Here is a 15,441-nt window from a genome sequence, read left to right on the forward strand (position 1 = left end):
ACTGCAGTTCAACAAGTAATGTCAGGACAAAGTTTTGCTATGAATACTGTACAGACATCACTCTTGCTAAAGTGAAAAAAAAAACATGAAGTTATATTTATGCTCTCAGAAAAATAAATCAGAATCAAAATGGGTCACATTGATTGGATGGTTTATGGCATAACTGGCAATATTATTCCATGCCATGATTCCACCTACAAAGAATAGTACGAAAGCACTAAAAGATGCAAAATTAGTCCATAGTTCGATTGTCTACATCCATGACTGTCTGGCTAAGCAAGCTCAAATGTCACAAATTAACTCACCAATGACACCACTGTTGGTAAATTCTCAGATGACAACGAGGACGCTCAGAGAAATGAGACAGATTGACATCACAACTACCACCTCACATTCAGTGCAAGAAAGAAATGACTGTGGACTTCAGAAAGGGGAAGTCCTCATTGTTCAGTCTGTGGTGGAAAGGATGAGCAGCTTCAACTTGAAACTAGCTATCAACATGCCAAAGAATGGATCCTGGAACCAACACATTGATGCAATCATAAAGAAGGCACACGAGTGGCTCTACTTCATTAAGAATTTGAAGAGGTTTGATCCACCAATGAGTCTTACAGTTTTCTATAGACATATAGTGGAGAGCTTTCTGACTGGAGCCTCCAATGTACAGCATTGCACAAAGCTGCAGAAGTTTATAGATTCCGCCAGCCCAATCACGTGCACAACCCTCCCCATTAACGAGGACATCTACATGAGATGGTGCATCCATCACTAAGGACTCTCAGCATCCAGAATATGCCCTATTCTCATCAGGGAGGAGGTACAAAAGCCTCAAGATACACATTCAATGTTTTAGGAACAGCTTCTTCCCCTCTGCCAACAGATTTCTCAATGACCCAAGAAGTCATGAGCACTACCTCGTTATTCCTTTATCGGCACAATTTCATTTACTTTTGTAATGTACACATTTATGTCTTTGCACTGTACTATTGCTGCAAAGCAATTTCATATTATGTTAATGATAATGAATCTGATTTGATTCAATTGTACTTATAATTAACACTTTAATCATTAAGCAGATTAGTCAATTTCCTCTGACCTCCTCCCAAATTCCTATCACTCTGCTGCAAGGAACAGAATGAAAACAGTTGTCAGGATTGCAGGATTTGCAAATGTATAAAGTTTGCAGTCATTATAAAAACCCAAATTCGTATTGAAACATGAAGTATTTTTGTTTTGAACTTTAGAATAACAGCCCTTAATGAGGAAGAGTGCACAAATAATCCTGTACAATTACTGAAGGTTCTTCACCTTTTCTTGGTGGAATTTATGCCACAAAATTATGTGTTATAATTCTTTCATTGTTGTCACATCAGCAAAATAACCGAATATCTGTCCATAATTTTTCTTTCTGGACCCAGCCTCGTTTTTTCTTTCTTCAAATAGTATGTTATATTATATGATGTACACAAAATTCTCAAATCCTCCAAGAGCTGAATAACATATTCAAAACAACATGAACAGCATAAGAGCTCCACCAATGGAGAGAAAGAACCAGACAAGGTCCAAAAAGAAAAATAAGTGGAGAGATTATCAGTTAGGAAAAACTAAAACAACAGTCAGAGCAAGCAGAATCTTTTGGTCCTCAACCAACAAAATTCAAGAACCTAAAACAAGTTATTCAAACAATTAGAAGTATGAACCACAATATCTTAATATGTATATTCTTCTCTGAAGTATCCTCATAATCAAAATTTGCAAAGGCTTCATAAAATATGTATCTCCTGAAAAATGTGCAGGATTAACATTTCATATTCATAGTAACTGTAGTGCCACAGTTATTTGATACCACAGTAAGTGTTCCTGTTAGTAAGCTCACTCACAGATTACATTTCATATCACAATGCAAATATAATGTAACGCACTAAGAAAGATTGCAACTTCACAGAATGCAAGACATTCAGGAAGAAAAATCAAAATTGACTTGGAATGAATAGTTCTAACTAAAAACTTTAATCTCAATTTGTAAGAATATATTTTTATATATTGGTGGCATCCGTCGGTCTCGAGAGACCATGGATTTGCACCTGGAGTTTCCAGGGCGCAGGCCTGGGCAGGGTTGTATGGGAGACCGGCAGTTGCCCAAGCTGCAGACCTTCCCCTCTCCACGCCACCGATGTTGTCCAAGAGAACGGCACTAGGACCCAAGCAGCTTGGCACTGGTGACGTCGCAGAGCAATGTGTTGTTAAGTGCCTTGCTCAAGGACACAAACACGCTGCCTCAGCTGAGGCTCGAACCAGTGACCTTCAGGTTACTAGTCTGATGCCTTGCCCAGTAGGCCACGCGCCAACATCTGGAAGACTTTATATACATATAAATACACACACAGTGGCATGCAAAATTTTGGGCACCCCTGGTCAAAATTTCTGTTACTGTGAATAGTTAAGTGAGTAGAAGATGAACTGTTCTCCAAAAGTCATAAAGTTAAAGATGAAATATTATTTTCAACATTTTAAGCATGATTACTGTTTTATTTTTGTTTTGTACAATTCTGGAGTGAAAAAAGAAAGTAAAACCATGCAAAAATTTGGGCACCCCAAGAGATATGAGCTCTCAGATAACTTTTACCAAGGTGTCAGACCTTAATTAGCTTGTTAGGGCTATGGCTTGTTCAGTCATCATTAGGAAAGGCCAAGTGATGCAAATTTCAAAGCTTTATAAATATCCTGACCCCTCAAACCTTGTCCCAACAATCAGCAGCCATGGGCTCCTCTAAGTAGCTACCTAGCACTCTGAAAATTAAAATAAATGATGCCCACAAAGCAGAAGGCTATGAGAAGATAGCAAAGCGTTTTCACGTATACGTTTCCTCAGTTCGTAATGTAATTAAGAAATGGGAGTTAACATGAACGGTGGAGGTCAAGTTGAGATCTGGAAGACCAAGAAAACTTTCCGAGAGAACTGCTGGAAAGGCAAATCAAATCCCCTGTTTGACTGTAAAAGACCTTCTGGAAGATTTAGCAGACTCTGGAGTGGTGGTGCACTGTTCTACTGTGCAGCGACACCTGCACAAATATGACCTTCATGGAAGAGTCATCAGAAGAAAACCTTTCCTGCATCCTCACCACAAAATTCAGCGTCAGAAGTTTGCAAAGGAACATTTGAACAAGGCTGATGTATTTTGGAAACAAGTCCTGTGGACTGATGGAAGTTAAAATAGAACTGTTTGGCCGCAATAAGCAAAGGTATATTTAGAGAGAAAAGAGTGCAGAATTTCATGAAAAGAACACCTCTCCAACTGTTAAGCACAGGGGTGGATCGATCATGCCTTGGGCTTGTGGTGCAGCCAGTGGCACGGGGAATATTTCAGTGATAGAGGGAAGAATGAATTCGATTAAATACCAGCAAATTCAGGAAGCAAACATCACACCGTCTGTAAAAAAAAAGCTGAAGATGAAAAGAGGGTGGCTTCTACAACAGGATAATGATCCTAAACACACCTCAAAATCCACAATGGACTACCTCAAGAGGTGCAAGCTGAATGGCCCTCACAGTTCCCCGACCTAAACATCATCGAAAATCTGTGGATAGACCTCAAAAGAGCAGTGCATGCAAGACAGCCCAAGAATCTTGCAGAACGAGAAGCCTTTTGCAAGGAAGAATGGGAGAAAATCCCCCAAACAAGAATTGAAAGACTCTTAGCTGGCTACAGAAAGTGTTTACAAGCTGTGATACTTGCCAAAGAGGGTGTTACTAAGTACTGACCATGCAGGGTGCACAAATGTTTTGGGCCCTTTTCCCTTTTTTGTAATTTTGAAACTGTAAAAGATGGAAATAAAAAAGTAATCTTGCTTAAAATATTAATGAAATGTGTCATCTTTAACTTTATGCCTTTTGGAAATCAGGTCATCTTTTACTCACTTAGCTATTCACAGTAACAGAAATTTTGACCGGGGTGCCCAAACTTTTGTATGCCACTGTATCTAGATAGATAGATACATACATATACACACAATTCAGGAATCTCCTAATAATCAGGAAATTAGCTACAACTTAAGTTCAGATACAAGTGATATTCACTGCTTCACCAAAATAACTACCCTCTTGCTCCCAATAAGCAGGTATTGAAAAATAAAGGCATCCAAGTCATAATTTCTCTATTTCACCAAGGCAAACTTAATTGTTTCTTTCAATCTCAATTCAAAATGCTAAAATTAAACAAATTCTTCATAACATCTATTCTGGATGAATTAAACAGTAAATGCTGGAAATACTCAACAGCTGAGACAACATCTGTAGAAAGGGTTTGTGTCTCATAAAACTAAATACTTCACTTGAAGTAAATATGGTCCAATCTACTTAACATTTCAGCATTAATTATATTTCAGATTTTACAGCCTTTTTTTAATTACACCCATTTGTGGGGAGTTGATTAGGTTGGAGAATTTCACCTTTTAAAATATATTTAATCTTCAGTGCACTACACTACCATTACAGTGCAAAATTGGTGAGGAGACTGCATGTTTAGGGTTGTTGAAAGGGAGCAAATTAGGCAGGCTGCTTAGGCCTGGTCATTGAACTTAAGGTGTTTTGAAGGCTGTACTCTGCCAAGCAACTGAGGAGTACTCCACACCGTCCTCATGTAAATGGTGGAAAGGCTTTGGGGAGAAGGAAGTGAGCCACCATCACCTAACCTTTTCTTGAAATTACTGAATTAACATGGCTGATGCAGTTATGTTTTTAATTAATTAAATTCCAAAGATATTGATTTTTGGAGACTCAGTAAAAGTAATGCTATTGAACATTCTTGCTTGTTCAAGGTGGCCTTCAGCGGGTACTTGCATGATGTAAATGGTACCAGACGTGAATGCTCAGAACTCAGCATGATTTTCCCTCCATTTTGATTATGAATTGATTCTTGTACGCTTTCTCTACTGACCATATGTAACTATCAAGCAATAAAGAGGATTGCAATAAGGAATTAAGAGCTTCACAAGCTCATAATGCCCCAAAATTGTTTAAATAGAAAGCAAATGCAAATTGGTGAATATTAAAACTCTACAAAAAGTCAATACTTAATAACCAAATGATCTATTTCTTTGTGTGAACTGCTGGCCAAGACATCCCAGTGATAGGACTTTTTAAATGAAACTGACAGGTGACGTCTTATTCAGAAGGACGCATTCATGATATCAGATTGTCTTCAATACAAAGGAGAATACAAATGCAGAATTTTGTATTCAAATCCCTGGATTAAAAGTTTGAACCTACATCCTCTGAATGGGTGTGTGGGGGAAAGAGAAGAGAATTTTAACAGCTGAGTTATGATTATATCTACTGATCCACGCTGCACCTACGAAGTTATCATCGGCATCGACTAGTCTGAATGTTCCCCAATACATGGCCTTATTCTGGAAGATCAATGTATTGCCCAAGTTCTAACGAATCTTGGACACCTTGCCAACGAATGTAAACAGGCTCAGGATGATAAGTTAGCGGTGGGTTTGAACCACCTCTTGCACGGTGACCACGGATCCCTTACACGGACTGCGGGATGCAGAGAGAGGCGGAAGCAGCGCGCATCTTAAAAGGGAGGACGGCTGAGAGCCTCAGGTCTACTGCAACACTCAGTGAACCCGCTGGAGCCCTTCTTGGATCGGCATAGCTGGCTGCGCGGAACACCAGCTGCCCTGCTCCACTGTTCTCCCTGTACCACGCCCATTACCTGGCTCCGGCAACAGCCGGTCGTCTAACCGATCGCCGCCTCCCTCTTCTTCCTCCGCCATCTTGGTTGTTTATCGCAATGCAATGTGGGCAATGTGCGCACTCCTTGGCTGGCACGCACATGCGCAGAGGCGAAGAGGAGAGACGCTGCGTCATCTGGCGCTCTGCCCGAAGTGGTGGGGGTGGAACTACAAAAGGGAAATGTTGCCATTTGGAATTGACGCTGTAACTTAGAAAGTTACTGTAAGTGTTTCTTATGACCTTAAATGCTACATAACTTTCTCAAAATGTCCCTTTTTTAAAATACTATTATCTTGTAGTTTGCTCTTGTCCGAAAAAATTGTTGTGATATAGAAACAAGCTACCGTATTTCGCTCATTATATATCAAAATCCTGCAACATTGAAAATTATTTTCCTCCCACAGATGCTGCTTGACCCACTGAGCGGCTCTAGCAGATTGTTGCTCCAATTCCAGCATCAGCAGTCTCTTTTACAGTCACTACAAGGATATGTTGAAACTTTATCAAGATGATACTTTTTAAGTATCATCTTTGCTTTTGTATATGACAAAATACTTGTTAATAATTGAAAAATACAATTATTAACATAATTATAAAACCAGGTGTAATGTAATACTAGAGTTGCTGGGCAAACAAAGATTTATAACCACAGAAAAATTCACCTTCCTCTATGTAGTCACATGATCTGATATTAATAGCTAGGCTTAGTAATCTGGGCAATCAAAATATGTCCAATTGTTTGGTTTATAAAGTTTTCCTGAAGATTGAGGACAGGATTTATGAACTGAACAGTACAAGTTTAAAGGCTGTGCAAGAACAGAGACCTAGGACTGATAGTTAATAAATCCTTGATGGCTGTTGGACAAGTTCAGAAGGCTGTCAAAGAAAAACAACTAGCAATTGAAAGGAATGAACTGAAATGGGGAGAGAAGATGGAGGCTTTTGTCTTCACAATATTTAATTTTGGAACAGTGTTGGAAAAGCGGTATAACAAGTTAGGAAGAGCGATGTGGTCAGGATCTGTGGTGCTGAATTAGACCTGAGTGTTGTGAACATATACTCAGTGGCCACTTTATTAGGTACACCCATACACCTGCTCATAAATGCAAATATCTAATCAACCAATCATATAATAGTAACTCAATACATAGAAGCATGAGGACTTAATCAGAAAATTCAGTTGTTCAGATCAAACATCAGAATGAGGAAGAAATGTGACTTTGACTGTGGAATGATTGCTGGTGCCAGACAGGGTGGTTTGAGTATCTCAGAAACTGCTGATCATCAGGGATTTTCATGCACAACAGTCTCTAGAATTTTCAAAAAAATGGAGCAAAAGCATTAACAAAAATCACCCAGCGAGGAGTAATTTTGTGTGTGAAAATGCCTTGTTAATGAGAATTGCCAGACTGGTTTAAACTGACAGGACGGTGATAGTAACTCAACTAATAATGTGTTAGAACAATAGTGTGCTGAAGAGCATCTCTGAATGCACCACACATTGAACCTTAAAGTGGATGGGCTACAGCAGCAGTTGACCACACTGGGTTCCACTCCTGTACCTAATAAAGTAGCCACAGAGTGTAGATATCACCTTTGGTTACCCCACCATGATTTACAGTTGTAACACCCTGGGAAAGGGTTTCACTGCAAATGTAATGGTCTTTCTGTAGAAGCAGTGTTTGGGTTACGGTTAGAGATAATGGGTGCTTTGGAGTGTGAGCCATCCAATGACGGGAGGGGTTTTTGTGCCGTGTGCCTGACACCAGGGTGATCTGGGTCTTTTGTTGGGTGGGAGATAAGAGAGAAGACGCTGGAGCAGGGCCATGATCCGATGAAGGCCGGGGGGAGGGGGGGGGAACAGAAGGAGGGTCGGTGACGGGAAAACCGTGAGCTCCAACTTGTGCACATTCGACTGTTACATTAAAATGGGCCCTTTCTTTGCTTTTTCTTCACTAACCCTGTAGTCAAATTAAGAATTATAAAGCTAAATCATTTAATTGTATGAAGTGTAATGTCTGTTATTTTGTGGTACTGATTTGTAACAGGGTAACAAATCATGCAGCATCCACACAAACAAGGGTGTTTCGGGGTGGACTGGCATTTCAATCTCACCCGTTTGGCAGGGCCAGAGATTGTCTTCCCTAGACTTATGCAGCTGACAGAACCTGAGGGTTACACAGTCAGTCACTGGATTGTCACTCTTTGCATTTGCAGGTGTGCCAGAGCAGCAAACAACACATGAGATAAATCTTCGTAAATAGTCATTGATACTAAGATTTTATTTTACATTTACTGGATCTGGACATTGCTGGCTAGACCAGTATTTATTGTCGATCTGTAATTACCCTTGGGAAGGTGGTAGTGTATTATATTTTCTGATGAAGCTACTATCACAGTTGCTGTTGGGGAGATAATTTTAGGATTTAAACACAGCAAAGACAATGGAATGACAGTATATCTCCAAATTAGGATAGTGTGTGTAAGAGCCATGTATCAGTTCTCTATTTGCTTTGTATTCTGGGTTGCGTGCTTATTACGGTAACTAGTCACATTAGTGGGGGCAAGGTAAAAGTATAGAGAATAAGTTACGTATTCTTGCTTAATTCATGGCAGTTTGTAGCTTGGGACCAGTAGAGGTCATACTGCTTCAAAATTGTATGTTTACTCATTGCTAATAAAGGACCGGTTGGCACGTGGCCAAGTGGTTAAGGCGTTTGTCTAGTGATCTGAAGGTCACTAGTTCGAGCCTTGGCTGAGGCTGCATGTGTGTCCTTGAGCAAGGCACTTAACCACACATTGCTCTGCGACGACACCGGTGCCAAGCTGTATGGGTCCTAATGCCCTTCCCTTGGATGACATCGGTGGCATGGAGAGGGGAGACTTGCAGCTTGGGCAACTGCTGGTCTTCCATTAAAAAAAATCTTGCCCAGGCTTGCACCCTGGAAACTTTCCAAGGCGCAAATCCATTGTCTATCAAGACTAACGGAGGCCTATACACAATAAAGGATCAAAATAAGGAATTTAAATCTTTAGAACATCACTTCACTAAAGCTGAAAATTCATTGGAGTCATGCAAGTATAACAGTCCCATGGTGGTCGCAGGTTAGCGGACATTATTTTGATTTTGGATTAGTTATCACCACTACGTATTGTGAGCAAACATTTTGATAGTTACACCAAATTAATATCTGCATTTGAACCAACCTAGACTAGCTTGTGGCAAGTACAACCTTTTTTGTTATTTCTTGCTGTGTGTTTGGATTTGAAACACAGTTTTGATGTGTTCAGACATTGCCATGTCCAATTGTTGGTCTGTAAAGGTTGGAGAATGGTTGTTGCCTGAATGACTCAATTCTTGGTTCTGTTGAAAAGCCTAAGAATTGAAGTATTGAATTTCAACTGTTGAAGAGCTTAATCAAAACTGCCACTGTTTTGAGCACTTGGAAGACAAAATGATTTCAACTAGAAGAAGTGACCTTGAAGCTAAGAGAGCAATTAGATAGATAGATAGATACTTTATTCATCCCCATGGGGAAATTCAACTTTTTTTCCAATGTCCCATACACTTGTTGTAGCAAAACTAATTACATACAATACTAAACTCAGTAAAAAATATGATATGCATCTAAATCACTATCTCAAAAAGCATTAATAATAGCTTTTAAAAAGTTCTTAAGTCCTGGCGGTAGAATTGTAAAGCCTAATGGCACTGGGGAGTATTGACCTCTTCATCCTGTCTGAGGAGCATTGCATCGATAGTAACCTGTCGCTGAAACTGCTTCTCTGTCTCTGGATGGTGCTATGTAGAGGATGTTCAGAGTTATCCATAATTGACCGTAGCCTACTCAGCGCCCTTCGCTCAGCTACCGATGTTAAACTCTCCAGTACTTTGCCCACGACAGAGCCCGCCTTCCTTACCAGCTTATTAAGACGTGAGGCGTCCCTCTTCTTAATGCTTCCTCCCCAACACGCCACCACAAAGAAGAGGGCGCTCTCCACAACTGACCTGTAGAACATCTTCAGCATCTCACTACAGACATTGAATGACGCCAACCTTCTTAGGAAGTACAGTCGACTCTGTGCCTTCCTGCACAAGGCATCTGTGTTGGCAGTCCAGTCTAGCTTCTCGTCTAACTGTACTCCCAGATACTTGTAGGTCTTAACCTGCTCCACACATTCTCCATTAATGATCACTGGCTCCATATGAGGCCTAGATCTCCTAAAGTCCACCACCATCTCCTTGGTCTTGGTGATATTGAGACGCAGGTAGTTTGAGTTGCACCATATCACCATATCATATAATTATTCTATAATTAAGGTCAGTTCCCTGGGGAATGAAAATATTTACAAATCCAAAGTAGAAACTGTGAATACATATATGAGTTACAGGAGGATATACATGCTGAAGATAGCATATCTAATGCACATAGAGCATGTTCTCTTGCTAGCAAGATATCTTTTGCGTCTAATACCACATTGGTACTCATTAGAATGGAGGCTAATTTATTTGAGTTATATGCAAGACAATAGATATTGAGTGATAAGCACACCTTGGAGGAAAAGGCGGAACAGCTTCAGAGAAAGAAGAAGAAGCTTAAGTTGCATTGGAGTATAAAAGTTGCATTGTTTGCTGTGTAACCAAAACTATGTAGTCAGCTTTGAGCTTGCTATTTGCTATGCATATATCCAATTTAGTAGAATGAAATCTTAAGAATGTAGAAGATAATGGGGTGTTAATGAGAGGCTAGCTAAGAGATGTAGATTATAATGGTGTATTAATGAGAGGTAGCTAAGAGATGTAGATTAGAACATGATTAAGTCAATGGGTAGAAACAATAGTGGCGGATGTACTTGTGATACACAACTGTAGACCGATTGGATATGCTAATGCAACTAAACCAGGAGATTGCTATAAAAAATTCGATGTACAAGGATCGGTGGGCAATCAGCGACTAGCTCAATGACTGTCTCAGCTTTGATTTGCAAATTAAAGTTTAATACTTCTTGAAGAATCTTCTGCGTCTCCTGGTCGTTTGTGGGGCACAAGAAACCACGACAAAATTGGCGACCGCGGCAGGACCGGAAAGAGACCCGTGGAAAGGAAACGGCAGATTGGGGACGCTTCCCAGTCCTCTAGGGACCCCCACAAGGTTAACAGAATTAAGGGTGCACCCAAACAAAAGGTAAGCGCTTTTTGCGACAATTTGGACTAAGAATTCTGTTGGTTTTGGGGAGGTCTTGGAGTCTCAGAAGTGTGGAACCACTGCCGAAGGGTCTCTCCGGTCCAAAGAATCTGGCAGAATTGGGGGTTAACAGGAGGCTCAGAGGATTGATCAAGAACACTGCAGTGAGGGTAAGTACAAATAAGCTAATAAGAAGTTAAGTGAAGAAAAATTCCACATGGTGTTGGTAAGTCCCTGTGGATACCGCTTCGTATAAAACGAAGGTCTGAACGGGCAGGGAAAGGGAAAATAGAGAAAATCCTCGTGGATACCGCATTAAGAGATAAGGGTCTGAATAGACGAGGTGCATAGAGAAAATCCCTGTGGATACCGCTTCGTATGAAACGAAGGTCTGAACGGGCAGGGAAAGGGAAAATAGAGAAAATCCTCGTGGATACTGCCTTAAGAGATAAGGGTCTGAATAGACGAGGTGCAAAGAGAAAGTTCTGTGGGTACCGCTCTGAATAGAGGTCTGTACGGGCAGAACAGAATAGGAAACAAGGACAGTCCAATATATAGTTTAAAGCGCTGGTAGATAGACGATAGACTAGGCATAGAATTAGAGTAAATAATATTATCCAGTAAACAAACTGTGGATCTCTGAAATACCTTAAAAAGAGAGAACAACATGACAGGTAACGGCAGTAGAGATTCTGAGCAAAAAAATCCCAGTAAATAAATATGAGATCACAAAAACTTCAGAAAAATGGGAAAAGAGAACCAAAAACCTGGTCACAAAATGGCCAAGAGAAGGAACGTTTGATGTAAGCTTGTGCGAAGAAATGGAGGCACTAATTAAAAATTACAAACCAAAAGATAAATCTAAGAAAAGAGGGCAAAAAAGAGAACGAGAAACGGAAGTGCTAAAGCTCTTCAGAAAGGAAGGAGAAAGGCTGAGGAGGACAGGTAGAATATTGATTACAAGCGAGGAAGACACTAAGGTGCTGCAGAAACAGCCTGTTAGAGGGAGGTACAGTGAGAAGCTGGCTTCAGCTCCATACCCGGATGCAAAAGAAACAGAAAAGCCCCCTCCCTATAATGAGGAAGGAACCCCTAAGCAGTGCCCCCTGCTGACGGGGACAGTAAACATGCAGGGAGAAGTACAAGTTTGGGATAATGAGGAGGAAAAAAGACAAAACGAGAAGGAAAAAGCGGCAATATGGAAGGAGATACAGGCAGAAAGGATAAAGGTGGAACAGGCAAAGAGAGAAATGAAAGAAGAGATTGAACGGATGAAATACTTGAGAGAGGAAAAGGAGTATGAGGAGTATCGGTTATACCATAGAAATAAACAGACTAGAAAAGAAAGTGGCTCATCAGGGCAGGAAGAGATGAGGCATTCAAGAGGAAGTGGAAAAAAGATAGGAGATGAAAGTCTTGGAGAAACACAAGAGAGAAGGGAATCAAGCACGAGTAAGGATCATGAGGAGTCCCTGCCACAGGTGTACAGACACGGACAGGAAGAAAGAGAAGGTGACTCATTGGAGGAGCAAGAGTTAAGTGGAGAGAGAGAGGATGCGAGAATTTGTGGGGAAGAGGTAGGAGGCAGAAGCCTAGAAGAGCAGAAGGAGGCGGTAGGGGAGCGCCTCTGCCCAACTACATGAAGGAGCAGGGAAATGGATTAGAGCCTTTGAAGAAGAAACGGCGGGACGATTATTGGCTATGGGAGATTTGAAGGCACTATTGATAAGGTTGATGGGAACCTCCAAATTTAACGAACTAATGGAAATGGCTGGCATAGTAAACTCGAACGACCCGAGAACTGATGGAGACGGGTTTGACAGAGTGAGGCAGAGGGTATGGCAGGCCCTCAGGAAGCTTTATTCACCCAAAGTGGACCCCAAAGCCTTAAAAGGGGATCCACTGGGAGACACTGAAAACCCAGCAGCCTACGTAGAAAACCAGTTGAAAAGGTGGAGACGGGAGACTGAGCAAGAGGTGGAAAATAGCTTATTTATCACCACACTGTTCCGACATAGCATTTTGGATGCAATGCCTCCGCAAGTAAAATCCAAACTGGAGGAAGTGGTTGGGCTGACGTCAATGACCCCACAAGAATTTAGAGACCACGTAGTCCATGCGGTTGAGAAATACTGGAAAGACAAACGAAGGTTAGCTGAGCAGCAGGAAGAGGTGCAAAGAAAGTTAATACAAATGCAGCTCGAAGAACTCAAAAAGAAGGAAAAATAGAAAAGCAAAAAGATGCTGCCAGCAACCACCGGTCCGAGTACAGCCATCGAATTGGATGAAGCACCGCTATATGGAGGAACTGATCATACTGTAAGACAAGAGCTGGAAAACCCCATGCCAATAATCAACGTCTTTGGAGGAGCATTCCCACAAATGCCCTATCAGGAACAGACTAAATTCAAACAGCCCAGACAGGACTGGAAGTCCCAAGGAGGGGGACAGAGGAGCTATGGGCAGAGGGGACCAGCGAGGAAACGGGGGAAAGAGAGGTAGAGAGACTGTGCTGGGGATGTAATCAGCCAGGTCACATGAGAAGAAATTGTCCATTTACACTATGGCCTGTCACACACCAGCAGGAACCGATAAGAAGGGAACTGAAGTTTAGCCAAGGACCAGCCCCCACAGGCCCAAGCGGACCTGTGAACCCCTATGTGAGGTATTAGGGGTGCCCCGAGAACTCGAGTGGGAAGGGACATTACCCAATGATAACAAGGGAGGCAGACGAGGAACCCATTGTTCAGGTTATGTTAGAAGGGCAACTGACACCAATGATGATAGATACTGGAGCCACGTACACTCATGTACAGCCACAGTATGCCCTTCACCTTCCCATGTCAGGAAAGTTTATTAAGACGGTTGGGTTCTCGGGGAAAACACAGTTGACACAGTGCACGGCTCCAGTGCAGTTGAGAATGGGAAATAAAGGAATTGTTTTGCCGGTGCTAGTATTTAAAGGATCTCCGATTAATTTGTTAGGCAGAGATGCCTTATTGAAACTGGAATTAAAATTAGAATGCACCAGAAATGGGCTGAGTGTGGAAAGAGCAGGGGCTCAATTGATATTGCGAGAAGACAAGAAGGCTAATGTCTTTTGGATAGGAGACATCGCAGATCGGATTCAGGAAACCTGGGAAAAATGGAAAAAGGGCGTGCAGGCTATATTACCCAGGGCTGTAATGCTCAAATCTGAGCTACATTGTACAGTGATTTTTGACAAGACTCAGAACAGGGAGTTAGAGGAGAGATGGCACCTGGAGGCATGTACCCAACAGCACCTGGAAGGGGAGGCTGTGATAATTGGAAAACAAGGGGCAGCTTTACAAGTTAAGTGGAACACCTTTTTAGAAAAATGGTACAGGATACCGGAGGCTGCACCCCACGTAATGTTGTTGGTAAATAAGGGATATCAGTCTAAAGACTTAGGACCCTTAATTAAGAGTGCTGAAACCGTAACAGTGTGGAGGAAAATCACGCCAGAGGTGTGGATATCAGAAGATAACAATTGCATTAAAATAATGGTAAGTGTAGATATGGTAGGGACAGTGAGAGAGGTCGAAATAACTCCCCAACCACACATGCCATTGCTGGGAAAGGAAAGAGGCCAGCAGAAAGATAGAAGGTTAGATGAGTTGCCATCTATTCTGTGGTCACAGCATGACACGGACATAGGGAAAATAAAAACAGCTAGTCCGGTCAAAATAAGGCTGAAAAAAGGAGCAATTCCACCCAGGAGACCACAATACCCTCTAAGACCAGAAGCAGAAGAAGGAATAGCATCGACAGTGCAGGGGTTGCTTGAAATAGGAGTGCTTAAAAGAACAAACAGTCCATGCAATACCCTGTTGCTGCTGGTCTCAAAAGCAGATGAATCTAAGTGGAGATTGGTGCATGATTTGTGAGCGGTAAATGATGTGGTAGAGGACTGGCCAGCGGTAGTCCCCAACCCACACACGCTTTTGACTAATGTTCCACCAGAAGCAAGTTACGGTACTTTTCAGTGATTGATTTGTGTTCGGCTTTCTTCAGCATTCCTCTGGCCGACCAGTGTCAGTATCTGTTTGCATTTACTTACAGAGGTGCTCAGTATACCTATACCAGAATGCCGCAAGGGTTTAAACATTCACCACATGTTTTTATTCAGGTGTTGAAGGCAGACCTAGAGGGCATAGCATTGGAAAGTACATTGTTACAGTTTGTGGATGACCTGTTGATTTGCTCCCACAGTAAGGACACAGTGTGAGCAGGACACTATAACTCTGTTAGAGAAGCTGGCGCACGGAGGACATAAAGTATCCAAAAAGAAACTGCAATTTTGCATGCAGCAAGTGGAATACTTAGGCAGGGTAATATCCAAGGGAGTGAAGGCGATAGCACCACATCAGATTGAGGCAATAACTAAGGCCCCAAAACCCCAGACTGTAGGGCAGATGATGACGTTTTTGGGAATGGCAGGGTACTGCTCAGATTAGATAGGAGAATATGCTGAGATTGTGGCACCTTTGA

At 41.7% G+C, this 15,441-nt stretch overlaps 1 protein-coding gene and 1 long non-coding RNA gene across 2 annotated transcripts in view; one reads left to right on the forward strand and one right to left on the reverse strand.

Moving 5' to 3' along the window:
• crbn (cereblon) overlaps window positions 1–5,837 on the reverse strand; it is a 29,277-nt gene extending 23,440 nt beyond the window's left edge. The window contains exon 1 of the mRNA XM_073072433.1: window positions 5,724–5,837. Within this exon, the coding sequence (XP_072928534.1) occupies window positions 5,724–5,784 (61 nt within the window). The 5' untranslated portion in view covers window positions 5,785–5,837. The remainder of the gene's footprint in view (window positions 1–5,723) is intronic.
• Window positions 5,838–5,861: 24 nt separating this feature from the next.
• The window catches only part of LOC140742115 (uncharacterized), a 97,581-nt gene continuing 88,001 nt past the window's right edge, over window positions 5,862–15,441 (forward strand). Inside the window, exon 1 of the long non-coding RNA XR_012102223.1 lies at window positions 5,862–5,965. This is a non-coding gene — a long non-coding RNA (uncharacterized lncRNA). The remainder of the gene's footprint in view (window positions 5,966–15,441) is intronic.

This window comes from Hemitrygon akajei, chromosome 19 (genome assembly GCF_048418815.1).
Source record: "Hemitrygon akajei chromosome 19, sHemAka1.3, whole genome shotgun sequence".
Lineage (NCBI taxonomy): Eukaryota > Metazoa > Chordata > Chondrichthyes > Myliobatiformes > Dasyatidae > Hemitrygon > Hemitrygon akajei.